The sequence below is a fragment of the Carcharhinus amblyrhynchos genome, chromosome 23, assembly GCF_965287045.1.
Source record: "Carcharhinus amblyrhynchos chromosome 23, sCarAmb.v2.hapA, whole genome shotgun sequence".
Lineage (NCBI taxonomy): Eukaryota > Metazoa > Chordata > Chondrichthyes > Carcharhiniformes > Carcharhinidae > Carcharhinus > Carcharhinus amblyrhynchos.
Window position 1 is genome coordinate 2,106,955 of NC_137346.1, and position 24,567 is coordinate 2,131,521.

Below are 24,567 nucleotides of genomic sequence, written 5' to 3' on the forward strand. Positions count from 1 at the left end.
CTTTAACCTGGTTTTGTGAGACTTCTTACTGTGTTTACCCCAGTCCAACGCTGACATCTCCACATCAGCATTTATTGCCCATCCTTAGTCACCCTTGCAGGGCAGTTCAGAGTCAACCACACTGCTGTAGCTTTGGACTCACATTGTAGGCCAGACCAGTTAAGGACCACAGATCTCCTCCCTGAAGGGCATTAGTGAACCAGATGGATTTTTCCAAAATCAACTGTAGATTCTTAATTTCAGATATTTTTTATTGAATTCAAATTCCACAGTCTGCTGTGGCAGAATTCAAACCCAGGTCTCCAGAACATTAGTTGAGTTTCTGGATTAATAGACTAACAATAATAACCCTAGACCATCACTTCCCCGTATGGATGAACTTCAACAAGTGGTGTAAGACCGAAACAAGGAAGGTGGCTCATCCATGGATAACAAGGTAAGTCAGGGATAGTGTTCAAGCTAAAGAGGAGGCAGATAAATTGGCCCAAAAAAGACTGAGAGAAATTTAAAATCCAGCAGAGGAGGACAAAGGGTTTAATTCAGAATGGGAAAATAGAACACGAGAGTAGGCTTGTAGAAAACATAAAAACTGACTGCAAAAGCTTCTATAGACATGCGAAGAGAGAAAGACTGGTGAAGACAAATGTAGGTCCCTTACAATTTGATTTATTATTGTCACATGTATTAACACACGGTGATAAGCATTATTCCTTGTGCGCTATACAGACGAAGCATACCGTTCATCGAGAAGGAGATGAAGGAGTGTAGAATGTAATGTTACACTTATAGCTAAGATGAGAAAGAGTTAGAATTAGGTGAACTCATAATGGGCAACTCATAATGGAGAGAATTAGGAAGCATTGATTGGACTAGGAGATTGCAGGGACTAGGAACGTCTGAAATGTGGAGTTTTTTCAAGGAGCAGCTACTGTGGGTCTGTGATAGGTATGTCCCTGTCAGGCAAGGAGGAATTGGTAGGGCTAGGGGAACCGTGGTGCACAAAAAAAGTTGATTTGTTGGTTAGGAAGAAGAAGGAGGCTTATGTTCGGATGAGGCTTGAGGGCTCGGGTAGTGCAGTAGAAAGCTTTAGATTGGCTAGGAGGGAGTTGAAGAGGGAGTTAAGAAGGGCTAGAAGAGGGCATGAGATGACTTTGGCTGATAGGATTAAGGAGAATCCTAAGGCGTTCTATAGGTATGTCAAGAACAGAAGGTTGGTTAGGGCAAGATTAGGGCCAGTTACAGACAGTAGGGGGAAGTTGTGTGTGGAACCGGAAGAGATTGGAGAGGCATTGAACCATTATTTCTCTTCGGTGTTCATGCAGGATGATATGAATGTAGCTGAGGAGGTCACTGGGGTGAAGGGGTGTAAAATAGAAAGTATTGTAGTTGATACAGAGGATGTGTTGGATATTCTAGATGGGTTGAAAATAGATAAGTCCCCTGGTCCGGACGGGATTTACCCTAGGATTCTATGGGAGGTAAGAGAGGTGATTGCAGAGCCACTGGCTCTGATCTTCAGGTCGTCGTTGGTCTCTGGTATAGTACCGGAAGATTGGAGGACAGCGAATGTTGTCCCATTGTTTAAGAAGGGGAGCAGAGACTTCCCTGGGAATTACAGACCAGTGAGTCTTACTTCTGTAGTGGGTAAGGTTTTAGAAAGAATTATTAGGGATAGGATTTATAGTTATTTGGAGAGTAATGAATTGATTAGAGATAGTCAGCATGGTTTTGTAGCGGGAAGGTCGTGCCTTACTAACCTTATTGAGTTCTTTGAGAAGGTGACCAAAGAGGTGGATAGGGGTAAAGCAGTAGATGTGGTATATATGGATTTTAGTAAGGCGTTTGATAAGGTTCACCATGGTATGCTTCTGCAGAAAATGCAGATGTATGGGATTGGTGGTAATTTAGGTACTTGGATCAGGAATTGGTTAGCAGATAGGAGACAGAGGGTGGTGGTTGATGGTAATTATTCATCATGGAGTTCGGTTACAAGTGGTGTGCCTCAGGGATCTGTTTTGGGGCCACTGCTGTTTGTAATCTTTATTAATGATCTGGATGAGGGTATAGTTGGGTGGATTAGTAAGTTTGCTGATGACACCAAAGTCGGAGGTGTGGTAGATTGTGAGGAAGGGTGTCGAAGTTTGCAGGGTGACTTGGATAGGTTGCAGAGCTGGGCCGCGAGGTGGCGGATGGAGTTTAATGCGGAGAAGTGTGAGGTAATCCATTTCGGTAGGAATAACAGATGTGTTGAGTATAGGGCTAACGGGAGGACTTTGAATAGAGTGGAGGAGCAGAGGGATCTAGGTGTATGTGTACATAGATCCCTGAAAGTTGGGAATCAAGTAGATAAGGTTGTTAAGAAGGCGTACGGTGTCTTGGCGTTTATTGGTAGGGGGATTGAATTTAGGAGTCGCAGCGTCATGTTGCAACTGTACACAACTCTGGTGCGGCCGCACTTGGAGTACTGTGTGCAGTTCTGGTCCCCACATTACAGGAAGGATGTGGAGGCTTTGGAGAGGGTGCAGAGGAGGTTTACCAGGATGTTGCCTGGTATGCAGGGGAGGTCCTATGAGGAGAGACTGAGGGATTTGGGGTTGTTTTCACTGGAAAGAAGGCGGCTAAGAGAGGATCTTATAGAAACATATAAGATGATTAGAGGTTTAGATAGGGTGGATGGTGATAGCCTGTTTCCTCGGATGGAGAAATCTAGCACGAGGGGGCATGGCTTTAAATTAAGGGGGGGTAGTTATAGGACGGATGTCAGGGGCAGGTTCTTTACCCAGAGGGTGGTGAGGGACTGGAATGCCCTGCCTGCTGCAGTTGTAAATGCGCCTAGTTTGGGGGCGTTTAAGAGATTGGTGGATAGGTTTATGGACGAAAAGGGATTGGTTTAGATTAGAGGGTCAATGTTTTTTTTTAAAAATAAGACTGGTCGGCGCAACATTGTGGGCCGAAGGGCCTGTTCCGCGCTGTAATGTTCTATGTTCTATGTTCTATGTTCTAAGAGATGGCAGAGCAGCTGAACAAATACTTTGGATCTGTCTTCACTAAGGAGAACACAAATAACTTTCCAGAAATACTCAGGGACAGAGGGTTTAGCATGAAGGAGGAACTGAAGGAAATCCTTATTAGTCCGGAAATTATATTCGTAGAATCATAGAATGTACGGCATGGAGACAGGCCCTTTGGCCCAAACGGGTCCATGGCAACCAAAATGCCCAGCTAAGCTAACCCCATTTGCCTCAATTTGGCCCAAATCCCTCTAAGCCTTTCCTATCCATGTATCTGTCCAAATGCCTTTTAAATGTTGTCAATGTCCTGCCTCAACCACTTCCTCTGGCAGCTCATTCCTCACACGTATCACCCTCTCTGTAGAAAAGTTGCTCCGCAGGTTCCTGCTAATTCTTTCCCCTCTGAAAGCATTGGCCCATATTCAGCGTTGGGTTTTATTATTGGTCACCTACAACAGTCAGTTGGAGCACCTGCCAGGAGGCTGAGTGGCAAACTCGGACGCCTTAAGTGGCTGCCTTTAGCAGACACCCCAGCCATGGTACCCCGAGTAGAAGAAACAGGAATGACTGTGGATTTTCTGGGTACCCTTCCAGTGGCCGGACATAATAAAGATCTTTGGATGCAAATGGACTCAGTCCTTGCAAAAGTTAAACACTTAGTACTGACAGGGGAAACGGAATGGCCAATACATCCCCAATTCCACCTTTATTGCAGTAGAAGAGAGCAACTCACAGTAGAAGATGGAATGTTGCTATGGGCGATGTGAGTGGTCATTCTGAATCAGGTCAGTGTTCCAGACTGCCTGAATTACATCACAGGCAACCCCAGGAGTGTCCAAAATCAAGATGCTGACCAGAAGCTGTGTTTGGTGGCCCAGAATGGACACAGACATTGCGTTGCTTGTGTGTCAGTGCCAGGAATGCCAGCTGCCCCCAGCAGCTCCCCTACTCCCATGGGAATGGCTGTACGTGGATTATGCAGGCCCATTCCTTGACATCCTTGGTGACAGTGGAGGCCCAGTACAATTGGACGGATGTCCATGGGTGCATTCGGCAACCACAACAATAACAGTACAGAAACTTTGCACCTCCTTTTCTAAGATCCTGGAGGTGCTGGTCTGTGACAATGGATCGGCTTCCACCAGCCAGGAGCTCGCCCAATTCATGAGGTCGATGGGATTTGACAAATCAGCACAGCACCATACCATCCATCATCAAACAGCCTCACGGAGAGAGCAGTCCAGACTTTAAAACTGGTTCAGTAAAACAGCCGGCAGCATCAGTGGGCACCAAGCTCTCCTGTTGGATATTTGACTACAGAATAACAACACCGCCCCCCCCACCCACCCATTGCCACGAACGGAAGAGCACCTGCAGAATTACTCATGGACAGACAACTCTGCACCAGGTTAAATTTGCTTTTTCCAAACCTGAGCGAGGCAGAGGGTGGAAAAGAAACAAGAAACCCAATGCAAAGGTCATGACCATAGCAACTGGGAGAGACAGTTGGAGGCTGGTGATAAAGGATGGCTAAAGTTCTCAGAAACGGTGGACTCTGGGACAGGATCTGTACCCTACAAAATATGCTTGGGTGAGGCTACCCAGAAACAGCACCTGGATCAGGTGCACGCTTGAAATCACAGTTCATCCCAGAGCCAAGTGTGCCCAGTGGACCAAGAATCAGGAGCATCCTCCTGGACCGGCCTCCCCCGGTTCTCCATCGCCCATTGTTAGGATCTTAGAGTCTGAAATGAATACTGGAGAGGAAGCCTTGGCTACTCCTCTACCTCCAGAGGGAATGAACCAGAACTCCAGCACTCGCGTTGTAAGAGACGGGTGCTTGTTAGATACACCCTTCCCATGTCGGACGCCGAGTTGGAGGATCCAGACCCATCATTGAAATGTCACAAGAGACCCATGAGGCGTGTGAACCGCCGAGGTTCATCAGACTTGGGGTCGAGGGGTGAAATGGCTTCCGTGAGGTCGGCCTCTTGGAGTATGAGCTCCCTGATTGAGGTCAGAATCGCCTGCCCAATCTGGGAGCCTCACCTGTATATAAATATGGGAGTGTCAGGTTCACTGGCACTCCAGATTCTTACTTCAAACCTGGAACACTCGAGGGAGTGGAACAGAGTTGGTAAATAAAAAGAATCTGGTGAAGGGACATCAGCCTCTGAGAAGTTATTTCAAAACTCTCTAAGAATTTTGTTGGCTATCAATTAGACGGAGTGGGAAATGGCCTTGATCTGTTAAGGTTTGTCTGAAAAGGATGCTACCAATGAGGAGCATTAATACCTACATCACACCATATTGTACCAAAACAGGAGCAAAATATTTGTTGGAAACAGCAAATGCTAAAAATGCTCAGGTCTGGCAGCAGCTATGGAGAATGAAGCAGAGTTAATGTCAGGTCCGGTTCCATTCATGTTGAGCTTTAGTAACCAAGATGTGTCACAAAAGCACTATCAAACCAAACTGGACACCTAGCATCAAAAGGAGATGTTAAGTAGGATAACCAGAAGCGTAGTGGTAGCAAAAGAGAAAGTGCTGTAAAATCTCAGCAGGTCTGGGAGCGTCTGTAAGGATGTTTCGAGTCCAGATGACCCTTTGACCTGCTGATATTTTGCAGCATTTTTTCATTTCAGATTCCAGCATCTGCAGCAATTTGCCTTTAGCTTAGTGGTAGTTTTGAATGTGTGTTTCATAGGAGAGAGTAACAGAGAGGCTTAGGGAGAGAATTGCTAGGCAAGGGCTTTAGCTGCAGGTTGGTTCACCGGCAACTTACACCATGTTTATGGTGTAGTCGAGTCAGTTTGGGATTTCTTGTGCGATGGAGGTGGTTTGGATAGAAGTCAGTAATTGAATTGGCATCAGGCGGTTATTGCAGAGGTAATGGAGGATAGTGAGTGACTGATCTGTTTGGCCGTTTCCAGTCCTATTGCAAACACAGAGGAGATCTTGGATTGTAACCAATTCTCTGAAGCTCCGTCTGATGTAGAACAGGGACTTGAATGAAGCAGATCTGTTTCCAGATTGCCATGCAGCTGAAGAGTGTGGTTCAGAGCTGGGGTCATTCCAGACAGCCAAAAGAATGGTTATTTCACAAAGCTTTGAAACTAACTGCAGTAGGAATTCAGCCAAAATGTCACAAACAGACCTGGGAGATTGAATGCTTCTTCTCAGATTAATTTGCAATTAATCATCAGTTCCAGTATGTAGTGAAGCTTTTGACAGGAATGCCAATGTTTCAATGGGTAGGGCTACAGAGAAGTAAATTCTCCAAAGAAACTCGGAGCCCAATGTGATACATAACCCGACAATTCAGGAAACATCTGCTGGTTACATTTATTTGGCTGCAATGGTTTGGAGGAAACTTGATCATAAATTAAACTATAAAGTTGAAGTAGATTTGGACAATTGGAAGAATATTACACTTGCTTTGCACAGGGTAATCTTACAGATCATGGTGTTATCTTTCAGAATTTAATTCACTCATAGCCTTTCAACATCATCTGGACTGAATGGCAAATTTCTGACACAACACTTTTATTAGAAATGTTCTGATTAGACCAGTCAGGTGGTGTGGCAGAGAGCGATTCCAGACCGAGTGGTAAACGCGCCCAGAAAACATGAGCCTTCCTTGGCCATTACATTATTCCAATGGTCGTGTCACCAGGGACTGTATGCTGGAAGGGCAATATTTCCCTCCAAATATCCTTCAGTTTCTGGATAACAGCTTTTCTTTATTTAATGACAGAGCTTAGAGAGCTTTATTTAATGTTTTTTTATTTGTGCTTTACTGAGGGAGTACGTTGAAGGACTGAAACTGAAGCTCAGAAATAACTGTGTACATTGTTATATTGATAACCTGAGAATCTTGCAAATTCAACTCCAAGCTGGTCTCCAGAGCTGCCCTGCGTCAGCCGTCTAATAAAATAGCATGGCGAGGCAGCTTCAGTCAGGCACAGTGAAGACCACAAGAAACTACAAAAGGTTGTAACCCAATCCGTCACGCAAACCAGCCTCCCATCCATTGACTCTGTCTACACTTCCCGCTGCCTTGGCAAAGCAGCCAGCATAATTAAGGACCCCACGCTCCCTGGACATTCTCTCTTCCACGTTCTTCCTTTGGGAAAAAGATACAAAAATCTGAGGTCACTTAACAACCGACTCAAAAACAGCTTCTTCCCTGCTGCTGTCAGGCTTTTGAATGGACTTACCTTGAATTAAGTTGATCTTTCTCTACACCTTAGCTATGGCTGTAACAGTATTTTGCACTCTTTCCTTTCCTTCTCTATGAATGGTAAGTTTTGTCTGTATAACATGCAAGAAACAATACTTTTCATTGTATATTAATACATGTGACAATAATAAATCAAATCAAAATCAAATTCTTCACCAACTGCCCCCAACCAGAGGAGGACTCACAATGAAACAGCACTGCAGTGCAGGACTGCAGCCAATGGGGGGGCCACATACTGAGAGGTGGTTTTGGGAATACCAGTCAGAGCCTGGTAACCCTAGAGCCTATCAGCAAGCAAACATTGGCTCTGATTGGTGGAGATCTCTTAGAGCAGGAAAATTGTCCCAGACATTGTGAGCTGGTGGTGACTTGCAAGCAGATTGACCAGATCTCCTGATTGTCTGGCCTAAAGTTTCCAAACTTTCCTTTATTAAAACAGAAGCCAGGTTTCTGACGTTCTGGCCTAGCAGCCTGAGGCAACAGTGAGGTTACTGATGTTACATCGAGGTGACAGCCTTTGTGAGGCCTTTAAAGAGGAGGAGGCACTGGCCATTGAGGGGGTCAATATAAAGGAATGTTTTATCAGACGTGGCTGCATTAAATTCAGAAAAACACATCTGAAAGCTGAAGCAAACCCCTTAGCAGAGAGGCTTGAAAACTATAAAATTGCTGTTTTTACTGTTTTGTGGAACCACTGACTTCAAAGGATCAATGTCATCAATAAATCACTGCAAAATATTGATACAACTTCATTGAATGCTGCACAATTGTCAGCCTCAGTTTAGAAGTTTAGTTGTGGAAGTTTTACATGACTATATTTCAGTGGAAGCAGAGGCACTAACATTAACACAGAATACAGTTCCCTCTGATGATGTACAGTCTACAAGTTGCAGGAAGTATTTTCTGATGGAACTAGAGACAATTAAATCACTTTAAAAGGGAAAGAGAAGCTCATCATTGTCCATGTTATTTGTGACACAATAATGGTGCAATTGCAGAGTAGAAGTGAATCTCTGAAGAAAACTGTTGAATTATTTTCCATGCTTCTCAACAGAAGTTTGGATAAGAATGCTAAGAGCCACTGCAGGAAGAGATTAACTGAATTCTATCGGGAGGACATAAACACATATCTTTTTGAAGCTGAAATGAAACAATTTATTCATTTCATCGATACTGATGCCTCTGCTTTGAGACGAAGGGCCAATTTGTTCAGACTTGTGATCGGCTGCAATCTTTCCAAATGTGGAAACCATTCTGAAAATATTTTTAAAAATACTGGTCACAAAAGCTTCAGGTGAATGTTCTTTTTCTGCATTGAAAAATCTTAAAAATATCTGCAAAGTACGAAGAATCAGGAACAAGTTCAGCAACACTGATAATTGAAGATGCACCCTTACAGGATTTTACCTACAATGATACTGATTTTGTGAAGAAAAAGTGCAGAAGAAAAGTGTTAAGAACATAAGAACTAGGAGCAGGAATAGGCCATTTGCCCCCTCGGGCCTGCTCCACCATTCAATAAGATCATGGCTGATCTTTTCCTGGACTCAGCTCCACTTACCCTCCTGCTCACCATAACCCTTAATTCCTTTACTTGTTCAAAAATGTATCTATCCTTGCCTTAAAAACATTCAATGAGGGAGCCTCAACTGCTTCACTGGGCAGGGAATTCCACAGATTCACAACCCTTTGTTTCTAAATGCAAACAACTAAATTGCAAACAACTGATGAAGCAAGAAGACATTTAAGTATCTATCCCTGTACCATGTTCTCCAGTCTAAATTCTGTTCTTCAAAAGAGAACAGATGCTGGTTTGATATGATAGTTGGTGGTCACACGCAGATAGTTATAACCAGTGAGTAACTGTCACCCCCTTCACTCTCAATCCTGCCCCTCAGAAATTCTCCTTTTGACAAAGAACAGAATCCTGCCAGAGAGTTGCCAATAAAGCCATTCATATAGGATTTGGACTGGACACTTCATCAGAGTATCTGTTCCTGCGCTGGACTATTTCTGGCTCATTCTGTCTTGTATTGGCTTTTCTTTGCTGCAGAAATATAATTGGCTGATTTCAGCATCTCATTATTCATTGACCAGTTGCCTGGTTACTCACCTCAACACACACACGGCCCGATTTTACCATTGCATCCTGCCCGTTTTCTGGCGCAAAAACTTGGTAAAGTCGGGCGTGAGGCCATTAGCATGATTTTGTGCCCTTGTCCGTGCAGATGTCCATTTTACCAAGGCCTGAAAATGGCCACGGTCCGAACCATGCCTGAAATGGGCGCAACGGTGATTTAAATGTATTTGCATGTATTTAAATTAAATTAATGAACAGCCTGCCAATTTTACCGGCATTTCCCTCTTTACCATCACGTTCATGCATCCAGATTCAGCATGAAACAAACATGCTATTTCGGGTGTTCCAGCTTCTATTCAGGCTGTCTGACTCAGATCGATGGTGGTGGGTCGGGGTTGGGGTTGGGGTTGGGGTCGGGGGACCCAATCATTCTCTGGTGAGGGAGGAGGGAGGCAGGTCAGATGTATCTCGGTGAAAGGGGGGAGGCCCGGGCATTTTCTGGTGGGGGAGAAGGGAGGTGGGTCAGATGTATCTCTGGTGGGGGGGGGGGGGAATGTGCGGGGGGACTGCTGCAACTCTGCGGGTGATTGCTGGGGGGAAAGGAGGGTGGGGGGGTCGCAATTGGTCTGGGTATTGGGGGTTGGGGTGGATGGATAGGGGGGACAGTTATGTTGTGGGGATGGGGGTGATGTCCGTGCGGGCCATCGCTGCCGCTTTTCCACTGCTTTATCCGCTTCTTGTTCCTGGGAGCGATGTGATGGGCGCACTTCTTCAAATCTTTTTCACCGTGTATGCGCAGTTCAAAGTTCCAATCAGAGCTGCAGTGTTTTGAACACGATAAACCCCACCCACAGCGCGAATCAGACTCGAGATTTGTTTTTCAGGCTGAGTGCGTACGGGGGCGCCTGAGAACAAATCGGATCGGAATTGTACCCAGATTTAGCACTTAGAATGAAAATGATAAATTCAGGCCCACAGAGTGCAATATTGGCCATCTCCACCATCAGGCTGACAACAGGTAGGCTTGGATTTCAATTCATCAATTACAGACTTGTTTACTTCAGTTAAAAAGCACTGAGGAAGTTAAGCAGTGATTTGTGTACTTTTGTAGCTTGTTTTGTGTGAGCTGATGGTGGGTGAGGTCAGAAGAGCATTTGGGGTGGGGGGGGGGAGTGATGTCATTTGGGATATAGCTTGACATCACTGGTGGGTGTGCCACCATGTCACCAGGGGTGGGAATGACATCATTAGGAGGCCCCGCAAAGAGGGAGAGTGTGGGGCCCCCAAAAGTGTAAGTCAAACTCCGCTCCCAATGTACAATATTATTACTTGCCGTTCTGACAGTGTCCCATTCAGTTTATATTAATGGTGTTCTGTAAATATTATTACAATCCAGTTAGGAACCATAAGCATTTGGAAAGAAATCCAAAAACTGTGTTCTAACCAACAGAAAAATGCCATAAGATTCCACCTCTTTAACAAATTTTATTGTCTATAAAGCATTTCATTTAACAGCTTTGACAAAGGGTCATCTGGACTTGAAACATCTCTCCTTACAGATGCTGCCACACCTGCTGAGATTTTCCAGCATTTTCTCTTTTGGTTTTAGATTCCATCATCTGCAGTAATTTGCTTTTATCGTGGAGAATTCTCCTCAGTTCCAGCTATTCTCAGAGGCAAGACTTTCATCTCCTCACTCTTTACTCAACCATCTTCACCTGCTTTATCAATGAACTTCCCTCCATCGTAAGGTCAGAAGTGGGGATGTTCATCAATGCACAATGTTCAGCACCATTCACAACTCCTCAGACACTGAAAAAGTCCATATCCAAATGCAGCAAAATCTGTACAACACTTAACCACCTCATTGACATTCAATGACACTGGAATCCCCACTATCAACATTCTGGAGGTTGCCATTGACCAGAAACTGAACTGAACCAGCTACATAAATACTGTGGCTACAAGTGCAGGTCAGAGGCTGGAAACCGTGCGGTGAGTAACTCACTTCCTGACTCCCCAAAACCTGTTCACCATCTACAAGGGACAGATTAGGAGTGTCATTGAATTCTCCACTTGCCTGGATGAATGCGACTCCAACAACATTCAAGAAGCTTGACACCATCCAGGGAAAAGCAGCCCGCTTGTTTGGCATCCCTTTCACCATCTTAATAATTCATTCCTTCCACCTCCACACTCAATGGCAGCTGTGTGTACCATCTACAAGATGCACTGTAGCAACTAACCAAGGCTCCTTTGACAGCACCTTCCAAATCCGCATTCTCTATCACCTCAAAGGACAAGACCACAATTGCTTGGAAACACCACAGCTGCAAGTTCCCTTCCAAGCCACTCACCGTCCTGACTTGGAAATATATCACTATTCCTTCACTGGTGTCGAGTCAAAATCCTGGAGCTCCTTCCCTAACAGCACAGTGGATGTGTCTGCACCATATTACTGCTGTGATTCCATCTTGGGTCTATTAGCAATGGACAACAAATACTAGCCTTGTCAGCAACAACCACTTCCCAAGAACAGATAAAAAAATACAGTTGCCAGGGAGAGGGTGCAGTCAGTGACCAGGGAATAGACAATATCTTCCAGCTTCCTAATGTTCAGTTGAAGGTAGTTTATTTTCATACAATATCAGATGTTGGACAAGCTGTCTGATCATTTAGAAACAGGGATGGGATTGAGAGAAGACGAGAAAGTTTTCTGTAGATTCTATACCTTGCGTGTGAGATTCCTTTGCAAAGATGAAGGTTACAAAGTTGTGAAGATGTACAAGTTTGTTTCCAATCAAAAAGAATCGGTATTGCAGCTTATCACATCTCTCGGAAATCCCACAACCTGCCTTAAATACGATTATTTACTGTGAATCTCAATGACTGTTGTAGGCAGACACAGGAATGCAAATGAAGCTGGGCTCGCGCTTAATATAAAAAAGGATAGCAAGAGTTTTTATAAATATATAAAAAGGAAGAGGCTGGCTAGGGTGAACGTTGGACCCTTAGAGGATGAGAGGGGGGACTTAGTGGTAGGGGATGGGGAAATGGCTGAGGTCTTGAATAACTTTTTTGTTTCGGTCTTCACGGAGGAAGACGTGAATAATTTGCCGGGTGTTAGCGATGGAAAGGTGGTAGGAGTGCAGGGTCTCAATGACATTATTGTTACTAGAGAGGCGGTGCTCGACAGACTGGAGGGACTGATTGTGGACAAGTCCCCAGGACCGGATGGAATGCATCCGAGGGTTCTGAAAGAAATGGCGGAGGTGATAGTGGATGCCTTGGTGGTTATTTTCCAAACGTCGCTGGATTCCGGGGAAGTGCCGGAAGATTGGAAAGCGGCTAATGTTACGCCGTTGTTTAAGAAGGGTGCCAGGCAAAAGGCAGGGAATTATAGGCCGGTTAGTTTAACGTCTGTTGTAGGTAAAATGTTAGAATCCGTCATCAAGGAGGAAATAGTGAGGCATCTTGAGGGGAATTGCTTGATAGAGCAGACGCAGCACGGTTTCGTTAAGGGAAAGTCGTGTCTGACAAATTTATTGGAGTTCTATGAGGATGTGTCTAGGGCGGTGGATAGAGGAGAGCCGGTGGATGTGGTCTTTCTTGATTTTCAGAAGGCGTTTGACAAGGTACCTCACAAGAGGTTATTGCAGAAGGTAAGGGGGCATGGAGTTGGAGGTAGGGTGTTAGCGTGGATAGAGGATTGGTTGTCAAATAGGAGGCAGAGGGTGGGGGTTAATGGGTGCTAATCGGATTGGCGGTTGGTGACTAGTGGAGTGCCCCAGGGGTCGGTGCTGGGGCCTCAGCTATTTACCATTTATATAGATGATCTGGAGGAGGGAACCGAGTGTATGGTGTCGAAATTTGCTGATGACACCAAGATTGGAGGAACGGCAAATTGCGCGGAGAGTGTGGAGAGTCTGCAGAAGGATCTAGATAGGCTGGGCGAATGGGCCAGGAAATGGCAAATGGAATTTAATGTTGGCAAGTGCGAGGTGGTCCACTTTGGTAGGAATAATGGTAGGAAGGACTATTACTTACGTGGCGAAAAACTGCAGCAGGCGACAGTGCAGAGGGACCTCGGGGTCCTTGTGCATGAGTCACAAAAACCCAGCCTGCAGGTGCAGCAGGTGGTCAGGAAGGCTAATGGGATGCTGGCCTTCATATCGAGGGGGATTGAATATAAAAGTAGGGAGGTCTTCCTGCGGCTGTATAGGGCATTGGTGAGGCCGCAGCTGGAGTACTGTGTGCAGTTTTGGTCGCCATACTTACGCAAGGATATTTTGGCCTTGGAGGGAGTGCAGAGGAGGTTTACTGGGCTGATACCGGAGTTGAGGGGGTTGAGCTATGAGGAGAGGTTGAATAAACTAGGCTTGTACTCGTTAGAGTTTAGAAGAATGAGGGGAGATCTCATTGAGATGTATAAGATGATGAATGGGATGGATAGGATAGAGGTGGAGACTCTTCCTGCTCAGAAAGGATAGTAGGACTAGGGGGCACAGCCTCAAGATAAAGGGGGGGCGGTTTAGAACGGAGTTGAGGAGGAACTTCTTCACTCAAAGGGTGGTGAATCTCTGGAATTTTCTGCTCGTTGAGGTGGTGGAGGCTGCCTCGCTAAATATTTTTAAGACGCGGGTTGATGGGTTTTTGATAAGCGAGGGGATTAAGGGTTATGGGGAGAGGGCGGGAATGTGGAACTGAGACACGACAGATCAGCCATGATCTTATTGAATGGTGGGGCAGGCTCGAAGGGCTAGATGGCCTACTCCTGCTCCTATTTCTTATGTTCTTATGTTCAAAGATCTCACAGATAGCAATAAACTGAATAACCTGTTAATCTTTGTTTTGATTGTGTTAGTTGAGACATGAACATTGTCCTGGAGACAGAATAAACCCTCCTGCTCTTCTTCATAACTTGCTGTTAGATCTTGAACATTCCCCCAACTGGCAGCGAGAATTAAAAGAATGGACTGACATCCCAGAGCTAGCAGGTCACAAATGTAAAGGCTTAAAACCGACAAGAGATGTCTGGTGTAGCTGTATTTAACACAGAGATTAAATTACACTTCTTTCAAAGCTATTAAACACAGCCCGGTTCATAGAACTGGTCCAAGCAAATATCAGCATCAGTAGCAAAACCTGATTAAAATAATGCAATACTTGGAATTCAACTGTGGAATCTCAAAAAAAATTCAAACATTTTCCATTTGAACACGGTCCTGTTCCCAACATTCAACTACTCTAAGGAAAGGTTACTGACAGCTAGTGTTATCAACCTACAACAGTGGGAATCTGGAACATAAACCATCAGGGTGTGACAATGATTTCAGATGTAGGACTGGCCCTGGTTTGGAGATGGAGTCATGAGAGACCCTGTACAATCAATCATGCCCTAGTTTGTTATTGTACCACACTGACCCTGCAGCTTTGGAACACAGGATTAAATCCAGTGTTGACATTGGATCTAATGTGACACCCCTATTCAAAAAAAGAGGGAGGCAAAAACTGGTAACTATAAGCCAGTTAACCTAACAGCTATTGTTGGAAAAATGTTGGAATTAATTAAGGAAGTAAATCGCAGCACATTTGGAAAATTGCAATCTAACCTAACAGATTTTTGATTTGATTTATTATTGTCACATGTATTAGCATACAGTGAGATTGTTTCTTGAGCGCTATACACACAAAGCATACCATTCATAGAAAAGGAAACGAGAATGTGCGGAACATAGTGTTACAGTCATAGCTAGAGTGTAGAGAAAGATCAGCTTAACGTGAGGTAGGTCCGTTCAAACGTCTGATGGCAGCAGAGAAGAAGCTGTTCTTCAGTCGGTTGTATGTGACCTCAGACTTTTGCATCTTTTTTCTGACAGAAGGTGGAAAAGAGAATGTCCGGGGTGAGTGGTGTCCTTAATTATCCTGGCTGCTTTGCCAAGGCAGTGGGAAGTGTAGACAGAATCAATGGATGGGAGGCTGGTTTACATGATGAATTGGGCTACATTCGTGACCTTTTGTAGTTCCTTGCAGTCTTGGGCAGAGCAGGAGCCCAGACCGAGCTGTGATACAACCAGAAAGAATGCTTTCTATGGGGCATCTGAATCACATTCCAACCATTATTTTGTATTTTGAGTTTGTGTCTGTATAACGCCCTGTTTGTGAACACAACTCCTCACTCACCTGAAGGAGGGATACTCCGAAAGCTTGTCCTCCCAAATAAACCTGTTGGACTTTAACCTGGTGTTGTGAGACCTCTTACTGTGCCCACCCCAGTCCAACACCAGCAAATCCATATCATAACTTACTTACCCAGAAGAAATATGCTTTCCCTATCCTCTCAATTGTAATCTCCCCTTAGCTTTCTCTAATGCAATAGGCACAATGATAGTTTACCAAATCTCTTGTAACTATAGTTTCCCATCCATTGCACCCACATGGTGGATCTATTCTATACACTGCAATGTCATTTCTCTAATGAGGAATTGAAATGGAAAGATGCTTCTTTTAATTTGAGCAGTTTCACGTTTTTAGTCAACTATTCCAAGACCCTTTTATGTGGCTGGGTGAACAGCCTGAGAGACTTCACCTGTTAAAGGTGAGGTATTTCAGGGTGAGGTATCTCAATGGATACAAAATTGGCTTCTGGTGGTTGTAGAGGGCTGTTTTTCAAACTGGAGGCCTGTGACCAGCGGTGTGCCTCAGGGATCAGTGCTGGGTCCACTGTTATCTGTCATTTATATTAATGATTTGACTTAGAATATAGGAGGCATGGTTAGTAAGTTTGCAGATGACACCAAGATTGATGGCACAGTGGACAGTGAAGAAAGTTATCTCCAATTGCAACGGGATCTTGATCAATTGGGCCAGTGGGCTGATGAATGGCAGATGGAGTTTAATTTAGACAAATGTGAGTAATGCATTTTGGTAGATTGAACCAGGGCAGGACTTACTCAGTTAATGGTAGGGCACTGGGGAGAGTTACAGAACAAAGAGATCCGGGGTACATGTTCATAGCTCCTTGAAAGTGGAGTCACAGGTGGACAGAGTGGTGAAGAGGGCATTCGGCATGCTTGGTTTCATCAGTCAGAACAATGAATACAGGAGTTGGGATGTCTTGTTGAAGTCATACAAGACGTTGGTAAGGCCACACTTGGAATACTGTGTGCAATTCTGGTCACCCTATTATAGGGTCTTGATGGATTGAGTTATAAGGAGAGGCTGGATAGACTGGGACTTTTTTCTCTGGAGCGTAGGAGGCTGAGGGGTGATGTTTTAGAGGTCAGCTCAATCATCAATATCTTTTCCCAAAGGTAAGGAAGTCTAAAACTTGAGGGTAGTGGTTTACAGTGAGAGGGGAGAGATGCAGAAGGGTCCAGAGGGGCAATTTTTTCACACAGAGGGTGGTTAGTGTTGTGGCCCTTCAGCCCAACTTGTCCATGCTGCCCATTTTTTTAAAAGCCCCTAAGCTAATCCCAATTGTCCACATTTGGCCCATATCCCTCTATACCCATCGTACCCATGTAACTATCTAAATGCTTTTTAAAAGATAAAATTGTACCCGCCTCTACTACTACCTCTGACAGCTTGTTCCAGACACTGTGAAAAAAAATTGCCCCTCTGGCCACTTTTGTATCTCTCCCCCCTCACATTAAACCTGTGCCCTCTACTTTTAGACTCCCTTACCTTTGGTGAGATATTGACTATCTATCTTGTCTGTGCCCCTCATTATTTTTATAGACCTCTATAAGATCACCCCTCAGACTCCTACACTCCGGAGAAAAAAGTCCCAGTCTAACCAGCTTCTCCTTATAACCCAATCCTTAAAGTCCCAGTAGCATCCTCATAAATCCAACGGTTCATGTGATGATAATCAGCCAGGTCACATCCCTGTGTCACTGCAAAATATGTTGTGATATCGATATTCCCATCAGTAGGTGGCAAGTGTGTGACTGGGGATTTTATGTGGGTGGGGAAGGAGGGTGGTAGGTTTGTGATGCATTGTTTGGCTGTGTTAAGCCAGACAGAATTTTACCATTGTTTTCCTTTCATTTGTATTTTCTGATTGGTCTAATTTTCCTTCACATCCAATGAGCTGTCTCTAAGCAGTATCACATTGCAGATACAGCTGCTGGACATTTCCAACATCTGCATTTTCCTTTCCATTACTCACTTGCTGTGTTTGTCAGCACTCCATTTGATCTGTAACTTTCTCCTCATCTAGTTACTTTTTACATAAAAAGCAATTCGGAAAAATGGTGCTTAACTCACCGGCAACTCAGCAGCATTGCCACGTCCCAAATTAATCTTTGCTACAAGGAGATATCTCTTGCTTTGTTCACAAGGTCAGAATTTAATTGTCATTACATTAAAGGCACTGTATAAAAACAAGTTGTTATTTTGTTCTGTTTTCACTGTGTCCATTATATCATGTAATTTTTATACTGCCCTTATATCACAAGTCCCAATAGCAGATTCTCCAATTACAAATACAATTGCTCTCAGGGATGAGGTTTTACATGATTGTGGAATGAACAAGAATCAGCCAAAAATAGCTCAGGTCAACTGATATTTCAAATAGCTGCCCAGACCCAACCCTCCTGAAGCCACCTTGCCATAGACAGGCCAGACCGGACCGTCGTACAGCTGTCTCCGGACGTACAGGACAGACCGGACCGTCGTACAGCTGTCTCCGGACGTACAGGACAGACCGGACCGTCGTACAGCTGTCTCCGGACGTACAGGACAGACCGGACCGTCGTACAGCTGTCTCCGGACGTACAGGACAGACCGGACCGTCGTACAGCTGTCTCCGGACGTACAGGACAGACCGGACCCTCATTACAGCTGTTTCCGGACGTACAGGCCAGACCGGACCCTCATTACAGCTGTTTCCGGACGTACAGGCCAGACCGGACCCTCATTACAGCTGTTTCCGGACGTACAGGACAGACCGGACCCTCGTACAGCCACCTATTATATAGGACATCCTGCTGAGGCAGGATGAGATTGATAGTGAATTGTTCTCTGCTTTCTCTTGACATCCATTAATGGCCACTCTGCGGGTGACAGCCATTTCCTTTATACTGTCTGATTCAGTGGTAGCTCTGAGATCCTCAGTAAATAGTCAGACCGAGGCTCCCTGGCCAGAGCAGAACGTGAAGAGAGAATCTGACAATGTTTGATGCAAGGGCCAGAAATGAAATGCAGTTACTTGGTTCAGAGCTCTGAAAATGGAGGATTTTTATAAGAAAGTGAAGATATATTCACGCTGGCCCAATCACAGCTCCCATCAAATATTCTGGAAACTCCTCATCCTCAGGACTGAATTCAGTGGAAGACTTGACAAGTGAAGCTTCAATTGTACAGAACTGTAGCTGGCCCTCATCTAAGTAACACCAACTAACGTGAATGATGCAGGGACCGAAAGGATTTATTCTGATTACAGCTGCACATTGATTAAATGAGGAGTCAGATTTTCCTCACAGGGTTATGGAAATCGGGGATTCTCACCCCAAAAAGCAGCTGAGATGTGGAATCCACTAAAACAGTAAAAAATTAGATTGATTGTGTAGGATTACTGAGGGATATGGAGATACATCAGCCCACGTCTAATAGATTAGTGAAACAGGCCCTAGGGACTGAATGGTCTCTTCCTGCTAATTCTCCACATGGCCAAGTCTCTCACCTCCAACAGTTGCATCCCTAGTCCACTTTACAGGAAGATACATACAGCTTCAAGCCCAACTCACAATGCAGCAATGGAAATGCATTGGAAGCAGTTCAGAGAAGCTTAGTCAGATTATACTCATTAAGATTGGACAGGTTAGACTTGTATCCACTGGAGTTTAGAAAAGAGGTGACTTCATCAAAATCCTGAGACGTATTAACAGGATAGGTGCAGAGAGGATGTTTCCATAGTAGGAGAATCTAGAACCCAGGATCACTAAAAGTAACAGGTCATCGTTAAAAGATGTGGAGATGCTAGCGTTGTACTGGGGTGGGCACAATAAGAAGTCTTGCAACACCAGGTTAAAGTCCAACAGGTTTATTTGGTAGCATGAGCTTTGGAGCACTGCCCCTTCATCAGATAAGTGAAGGAGCAGCACTCTGAAAGCTCGTGCTACCAAATAAATGTGTTGGACTTTAACCTGGCCTTGAGAGACTTCTTATCATTAAAAGAGATGAGGAGAAATCTTTTATTTGAGGATCGGGGGTCTCTGGAACTCACTTCCTCAAAAGGCAGTGGAAGCAGAGACTTTGAGCATTTTTAAGGCAGAGGTAGACAGATTTCTGATGACGAAGGCAGTGAAAAGTTATTGGGGTGATCGGGAATCTTATTGGATGGTGGGGCAGGCATGAGGGGCCGAGTGGCCTACGTCTACTCAATTCGTACGTTTGTAATCTCAGAGACTGTGAGCCATTGTATAAAGGCTGTCCGCTGACAGTGTTGTCTGTTTGATTTGTGCAGTGAGGAACACAACAGCAAAACCGCCTCAAGAAGTCATTCCCTTTCCCTGGAGACTGGGGGATGTGATGGGATTTCCACAGGGACAGTAAATCAGAGTTCTTGCAGCCACTTCCCACAGCCTGGTATTGGACAAGGCGAAGGAACAAGTCAGCTGCCGGACAAAGCAGGGGAGAAATTTGGTATTGGCCGACTATGGTGAGAATTGGGGGTTGGTGACTGTGTGGAGACAATACTGTCCATCACCAGCAGAGGGCAATGATGGTGTGTATAACAAAGCTCGATACTGACTCCTGGTGTTGGTGCAGCAGAACTGCAGCTTCCAGTTTAACCAATTCTCAAAACACAACAGAACTCCCAAACTTAAAACATCAGGAGAAAAACTAGAGTTTATAATCCAACTCATTCCAAATGGGCAAAGTGGTATTTTTAAATAAAATTGTGAAATTTGTTCACAGACTCTAGTCCATCTCAATTTCCTGCACGTTGGCGTTGGATTCCAATTTTTCCCACATCACCGGATTGGGAACATGGGGATCATATGCCCACTTTGGGAAAACCCGTTTGTATAAATGCATCAGCACGGTGTCCTGGGATTTCAGCTGGCCATCAAACAAACATTTCATATGTCCGTGTGTTCCTACAAACAACACAAGCCGGTTAGATCAGGGTTACAGCTCCATCCATCTCACACACTGACCAGAGTATACACAATCCCCACCGCCCTGCGCCGCACCATCAGGGGGATTTTTATTTGGATGGCAGGCTTAAACTCCCAGGCCATTGTAAATTATTCCGCTGCCCTTTCAGATATCATTAGAAAAGCAACATCTATCCCTCCAGCAACAGAAACAGATCCTCAGATCATCATCGGTGTCAGAACTTCGCAAGTTGGCAGCTGTGTTTCTGACTTAGTCACAGCGATGACTCTACAGAGGTAAGGCACTGGATGTAAAGTATGTTGGAATGTCCTGAGGTTGGGAACAGTGCCAAAGAAACACAAGTCATCTTTTAAATGACTTAGCCCCTGCAATACAGTATACCGAGCTACTGGCCTTCAGGCTCAAACTCCCTGTATAAAACCTCCAAGTCTTAAAGTATCTCCTTACCCAAAGGCTCCTTGATGTGACCTCTTCGACCCCACTTCGTTCGTAATTCCACTGGTTTGAACCATAGCACATCCTCTGTAAAGACAAAACCTCTCCATTGGTATTGGCAGACACTGTTCATCAGTGCAGCAATTGGGAGGGTCTAGATTCCAGGAGCAATAACTAGAGTGAGTCAGCATGACATACTGCTCAAAATCAAACCTAATGTTCACACACTCCCAGGACAGGTACAGCATGGGGTTAGATACAGAGTAAAGCTCCCTCTACACTGTCCCCATCAAACACTCCCAGGACAGGTACAGCATGGGGTTAGATACAGAGTAAAGCTCCCTCTACACTGTCCCAATCAGACACTCCCAGGATGGGTACAGCACAGGGTTAGATACAGTGTAAAGCTCCCTCTACACTGTCCCCATCAAACAGTCCCAGGACAGGTACAGCACGGGGTTAGATAAAGGGTAAAGCTCCCTCTACACTGTCCCCATCAAACACTCCCAGGACAGGTACAGCACAGGGTTAGATACAGAGTAAAGCTCCATTTACAATTTCTTAGTATATTGAGAATGTGATGAATTGGATAGATCTTCCAATGTGTAAACATACAATGATGTGTCAAATCAACTCCTGAGAGTTGGCAGGTTATTTGATTAGCTGTATATGTGACAAATCCAACACATTCCTACCTGCTCTCCTACATTCTAAAGTCCATAAATGCAAAGTCATCCAAAACTCTGCTGCCCAAGTCACTCACCTGATGACGCAGCAGCACTCTGAAAGCTCGTCCTACCACATAAACCTGTTGGACTTTAACCTGGCATTGTCAGACTTCTTACTGTGCCCGCTCCAGTCCAACGCCGACATCTCCGCATCATGGCCCATATCCTAATGCACGCCAAGTGCTGTTCCTTCATCACCTCCTTGCTCACTGCACTACATTGACTCCCAGTCAAGTAACATCACGGTAGCAGTGATTAGCACTGCTGCCTCACGGTGCCAGGGTCCCAGGTTCGATTCCCGGCTTGGGTCACTGTCTGTGTGAAGTTTGCACATTCTCCCCGTGTCTGTGAGGGTTTCCTCCCACAGTCCAAAGACGTGCTGGTTAGGGTGCATTGGCCGTGCTAAATTCTCCCTGTGTACCTGAGCAGACAACAGCATGTGGCGACTGGGGGATTTTCACAGTAACTTCACTGCAGTGTTAATGTACGCCTATTTCGGAGACTAATAAATAAATAAATCTCAATGAGAACCCTGTTGTGGTGAGGAGAAAGGAAGTAAGGAATTGAATAAATAATGTCTGCTCACTAGTTAAAGAGTTAATAGTGAGGCAAACACTGATGAACTTTGAAAGGGGATGGGCTTCCAATAACACCTCTAACACTGTCACAGGAAAGTTTATTTATTGAATGGCTGGTGCCTCTTGTATTCCTGCTATCTTCATCCATGAATTTACCTCCAGACTTGACAATTCCAATACATTCCTGGCTGCTCCCCCACATTCTACCCTCTGTAAACCTGAGGTTATCCAAAATTCTACTGTCTATGTCCCAAGCCGTAGCAAGTTCCATTTACCTGCCACCTTTGTGTTCATGGTCCTACATTAGCTCCCACTTAAACAACAACTTGATGTTAAATTCTTATCCTTGTTTCAAATCCATCAGTGAGTTCCCTAACTCTGGAATCTGCTCCAGCCCCACAACCCTCCAGATCTCTCTGCTCCCCTCATTCTAATTAAACCTGGAGTCTAATCAATACCAGCAGTAGTTTTGCTTTCAGTTGCCTCGACTCCAAACTCGAAATTCCCTCTCTAAATCCCTCTCCCTTTGTTCCTGCTTTCAGACACCTCAAGTCTTTGATCATCTGATCCAATAGCTCTGTCGGTGGCTCGCTCACATGTTGATCTATAATATTTGAACAATACTGCTTCATATTATTGCTGATGATTTGAACTATTTGACAGTCAGTGCTGGTGTTTGAAGTGTTCAGTGAGTGAGTCAGTGATAACGGGACGTCCCAGCAACAAGCCATAAACAACATTTTTATGAAGATGCGACTAGTGCGGTAGACAGAGGGGAACCGGTGGATGTGATGTTTTTAGATTTCCAGAAGGCATTCAATAAGATGCCTCACAAAAGGTTGCTGCAGAAGGTTAGGGTACATGGAGTTGGGGGTAAAGTGTGAGCGTGGATTGAGGACTGGCTGTCTAACAGGAAGCAGAGAGTTGGAATCAATGGGTGCTTTTCTGGTTGGCAGTTGGTGACTAGTGGAGTGCCGCAGGGATCGGTGCTGAGGCCTTAACTGTTTACCATATACACAGACAATCTGGAGGAGGGAGCTGAGTGTAGGGTAACAAAATTTGCTGATGACACAAAGATGAGTGGAAAAGCGAATTGCGTGGAGGGTGTGGAAAGTTTGCAGAGAGATCTGGATAGGCTGAGTGAGTGGGCAAGGACCTGGCAGATGGAGTATAATGTTAGCAAATGTGAGGTTATCCACTTTAGTAGAAATAATAGTAGGAGGGATTATTATTTAAAGGGTGAAAAGCTGCAGCATGCTACGGTGCAGAGGGACCTGGGCGTCCTTATTCACAAATCGCAAAAACCCAGTCTGCAGGTGATCAGGAAGGCAAATGGAATGCTGGCCTTTATAGCGAGGGGGATAGAATATGAAAGTAGGGAGGTCTTGCTGCAACTGTACAGGGCACTGGTGAGGCCGCAGCTGGAATACTGTGTGCAGTTTTGGTCCCCATATTTGCGAAAGGATATATTGGACTTGGAGGGAGTACAGAGAAGGTTCACCAGGCTGATACAGGAGATGAGGGAGTTAGCCTGTGAGGAGAGATTGAATAGACTGGGCCTGTACTCGGAGTTTAGAAGGCTGAGGGGGAATCTTATAGAGACTTACAAGATAATGAAGGGGCTAGGTAGGGTAGAGGTAGAGAGATTCTTTCCTTAGAAAGGAAAACAGAACTAGAGGGCACAGTCTCAAAATAAGGTGGGGGGGGCAGTTTAGAATGGAGTTGGGGAGGAACTTCTTCACTCAAAGGGTGGTGAATCTCTGGAATTCTCTGCCCGTTGAAGTGGTGGAGGCTACCTCGTTGAATATATTTAAGTCACGGGTAGACAGGTTTCTGATAGACAAGGGAATTAAGGGTTATGGGGAGAAAGCGGGAAAGTGGAATTGATCCACTTCAGATCAGCCATGATCTTATTGAATGGCGGGGCAGGCTCGAAGGACTAGATGGTCGACTCCTGCTCCTATTTCTTATGTTCTTATGTGAGCCAACCCACGCAGCACCTTTTTATCAAGTTACCGACTGGCTGTAGGAACCTTCGCAGCCGGGGCCCAAATAGGCCCAGCTGTCCCGCCTCAGGCCCGAGCAGCTCAGAAACTTCCTGTTCCATCTTACAAGATCCACAAGATAGAATTCCACCAATTCCCCTGATTCCCTGCAAACCCCCCCAACCCCTTGCATCACCCTCCGCAACCTCCCAGTCCCCTGGACCCCAGGCAGCTCACCCCTCGCAGCACCTTCCCAAAATCCCTTGCAGCCCCCCCCCACTCCCAACCCCTTGCACCTTCCACAACTCGCAGCAACTCCCCCCCCCCCCGCCCAGTCTGCTCACAGCACCCCCTCCTCCCCCACATTCTGCTCCCCC

The 24,567-nt window shown here is 45.2% G+C and overlaps 1 protein-coding gene and 1 long non-coding RNA gene across 2 annotated transcripts in view; one reads left to right on the forward strand and one right to left on the reverse strand.

Moving 5' to 3' along the window:
* Positions 1-19,876, forward strand: LOC145357485 (uncharacterized). The gene is made up of 4 exons (XR_013889293.1): positions 1-436; positions 10,219-10,352; positions 10,894-11,010; positions 19,806-19,876. It is a non-coding gene; the product is annotated as an uncharacterized LOC145357485 (long non-coding RNA).
* tsr1 (TSR1 ribosome maturation factor) overlaps positions 17,660-24,567 on the reverse strand; it is a 27,527-nt gene continuing 20,619 nt past the window's right edge. Inside the window, exons 14-15 of the mRNA XM_080210853.1 lie at positions 20,912-20,986; positions 17,660-20,442 (exon numbers count right to left, since the gene is read on the reverse strand). Of these exons, the coding sequence (XP_080066979.1) occupies positions 20,264-20,442; positions 20,912-20,986 (254 nt within the window). The 3' untranslated portion in view covers positions 17,660-20,263. The remainder of the gene's footprint in view (positions 20,443-20,911; positions 20,987-24,567) is intronic.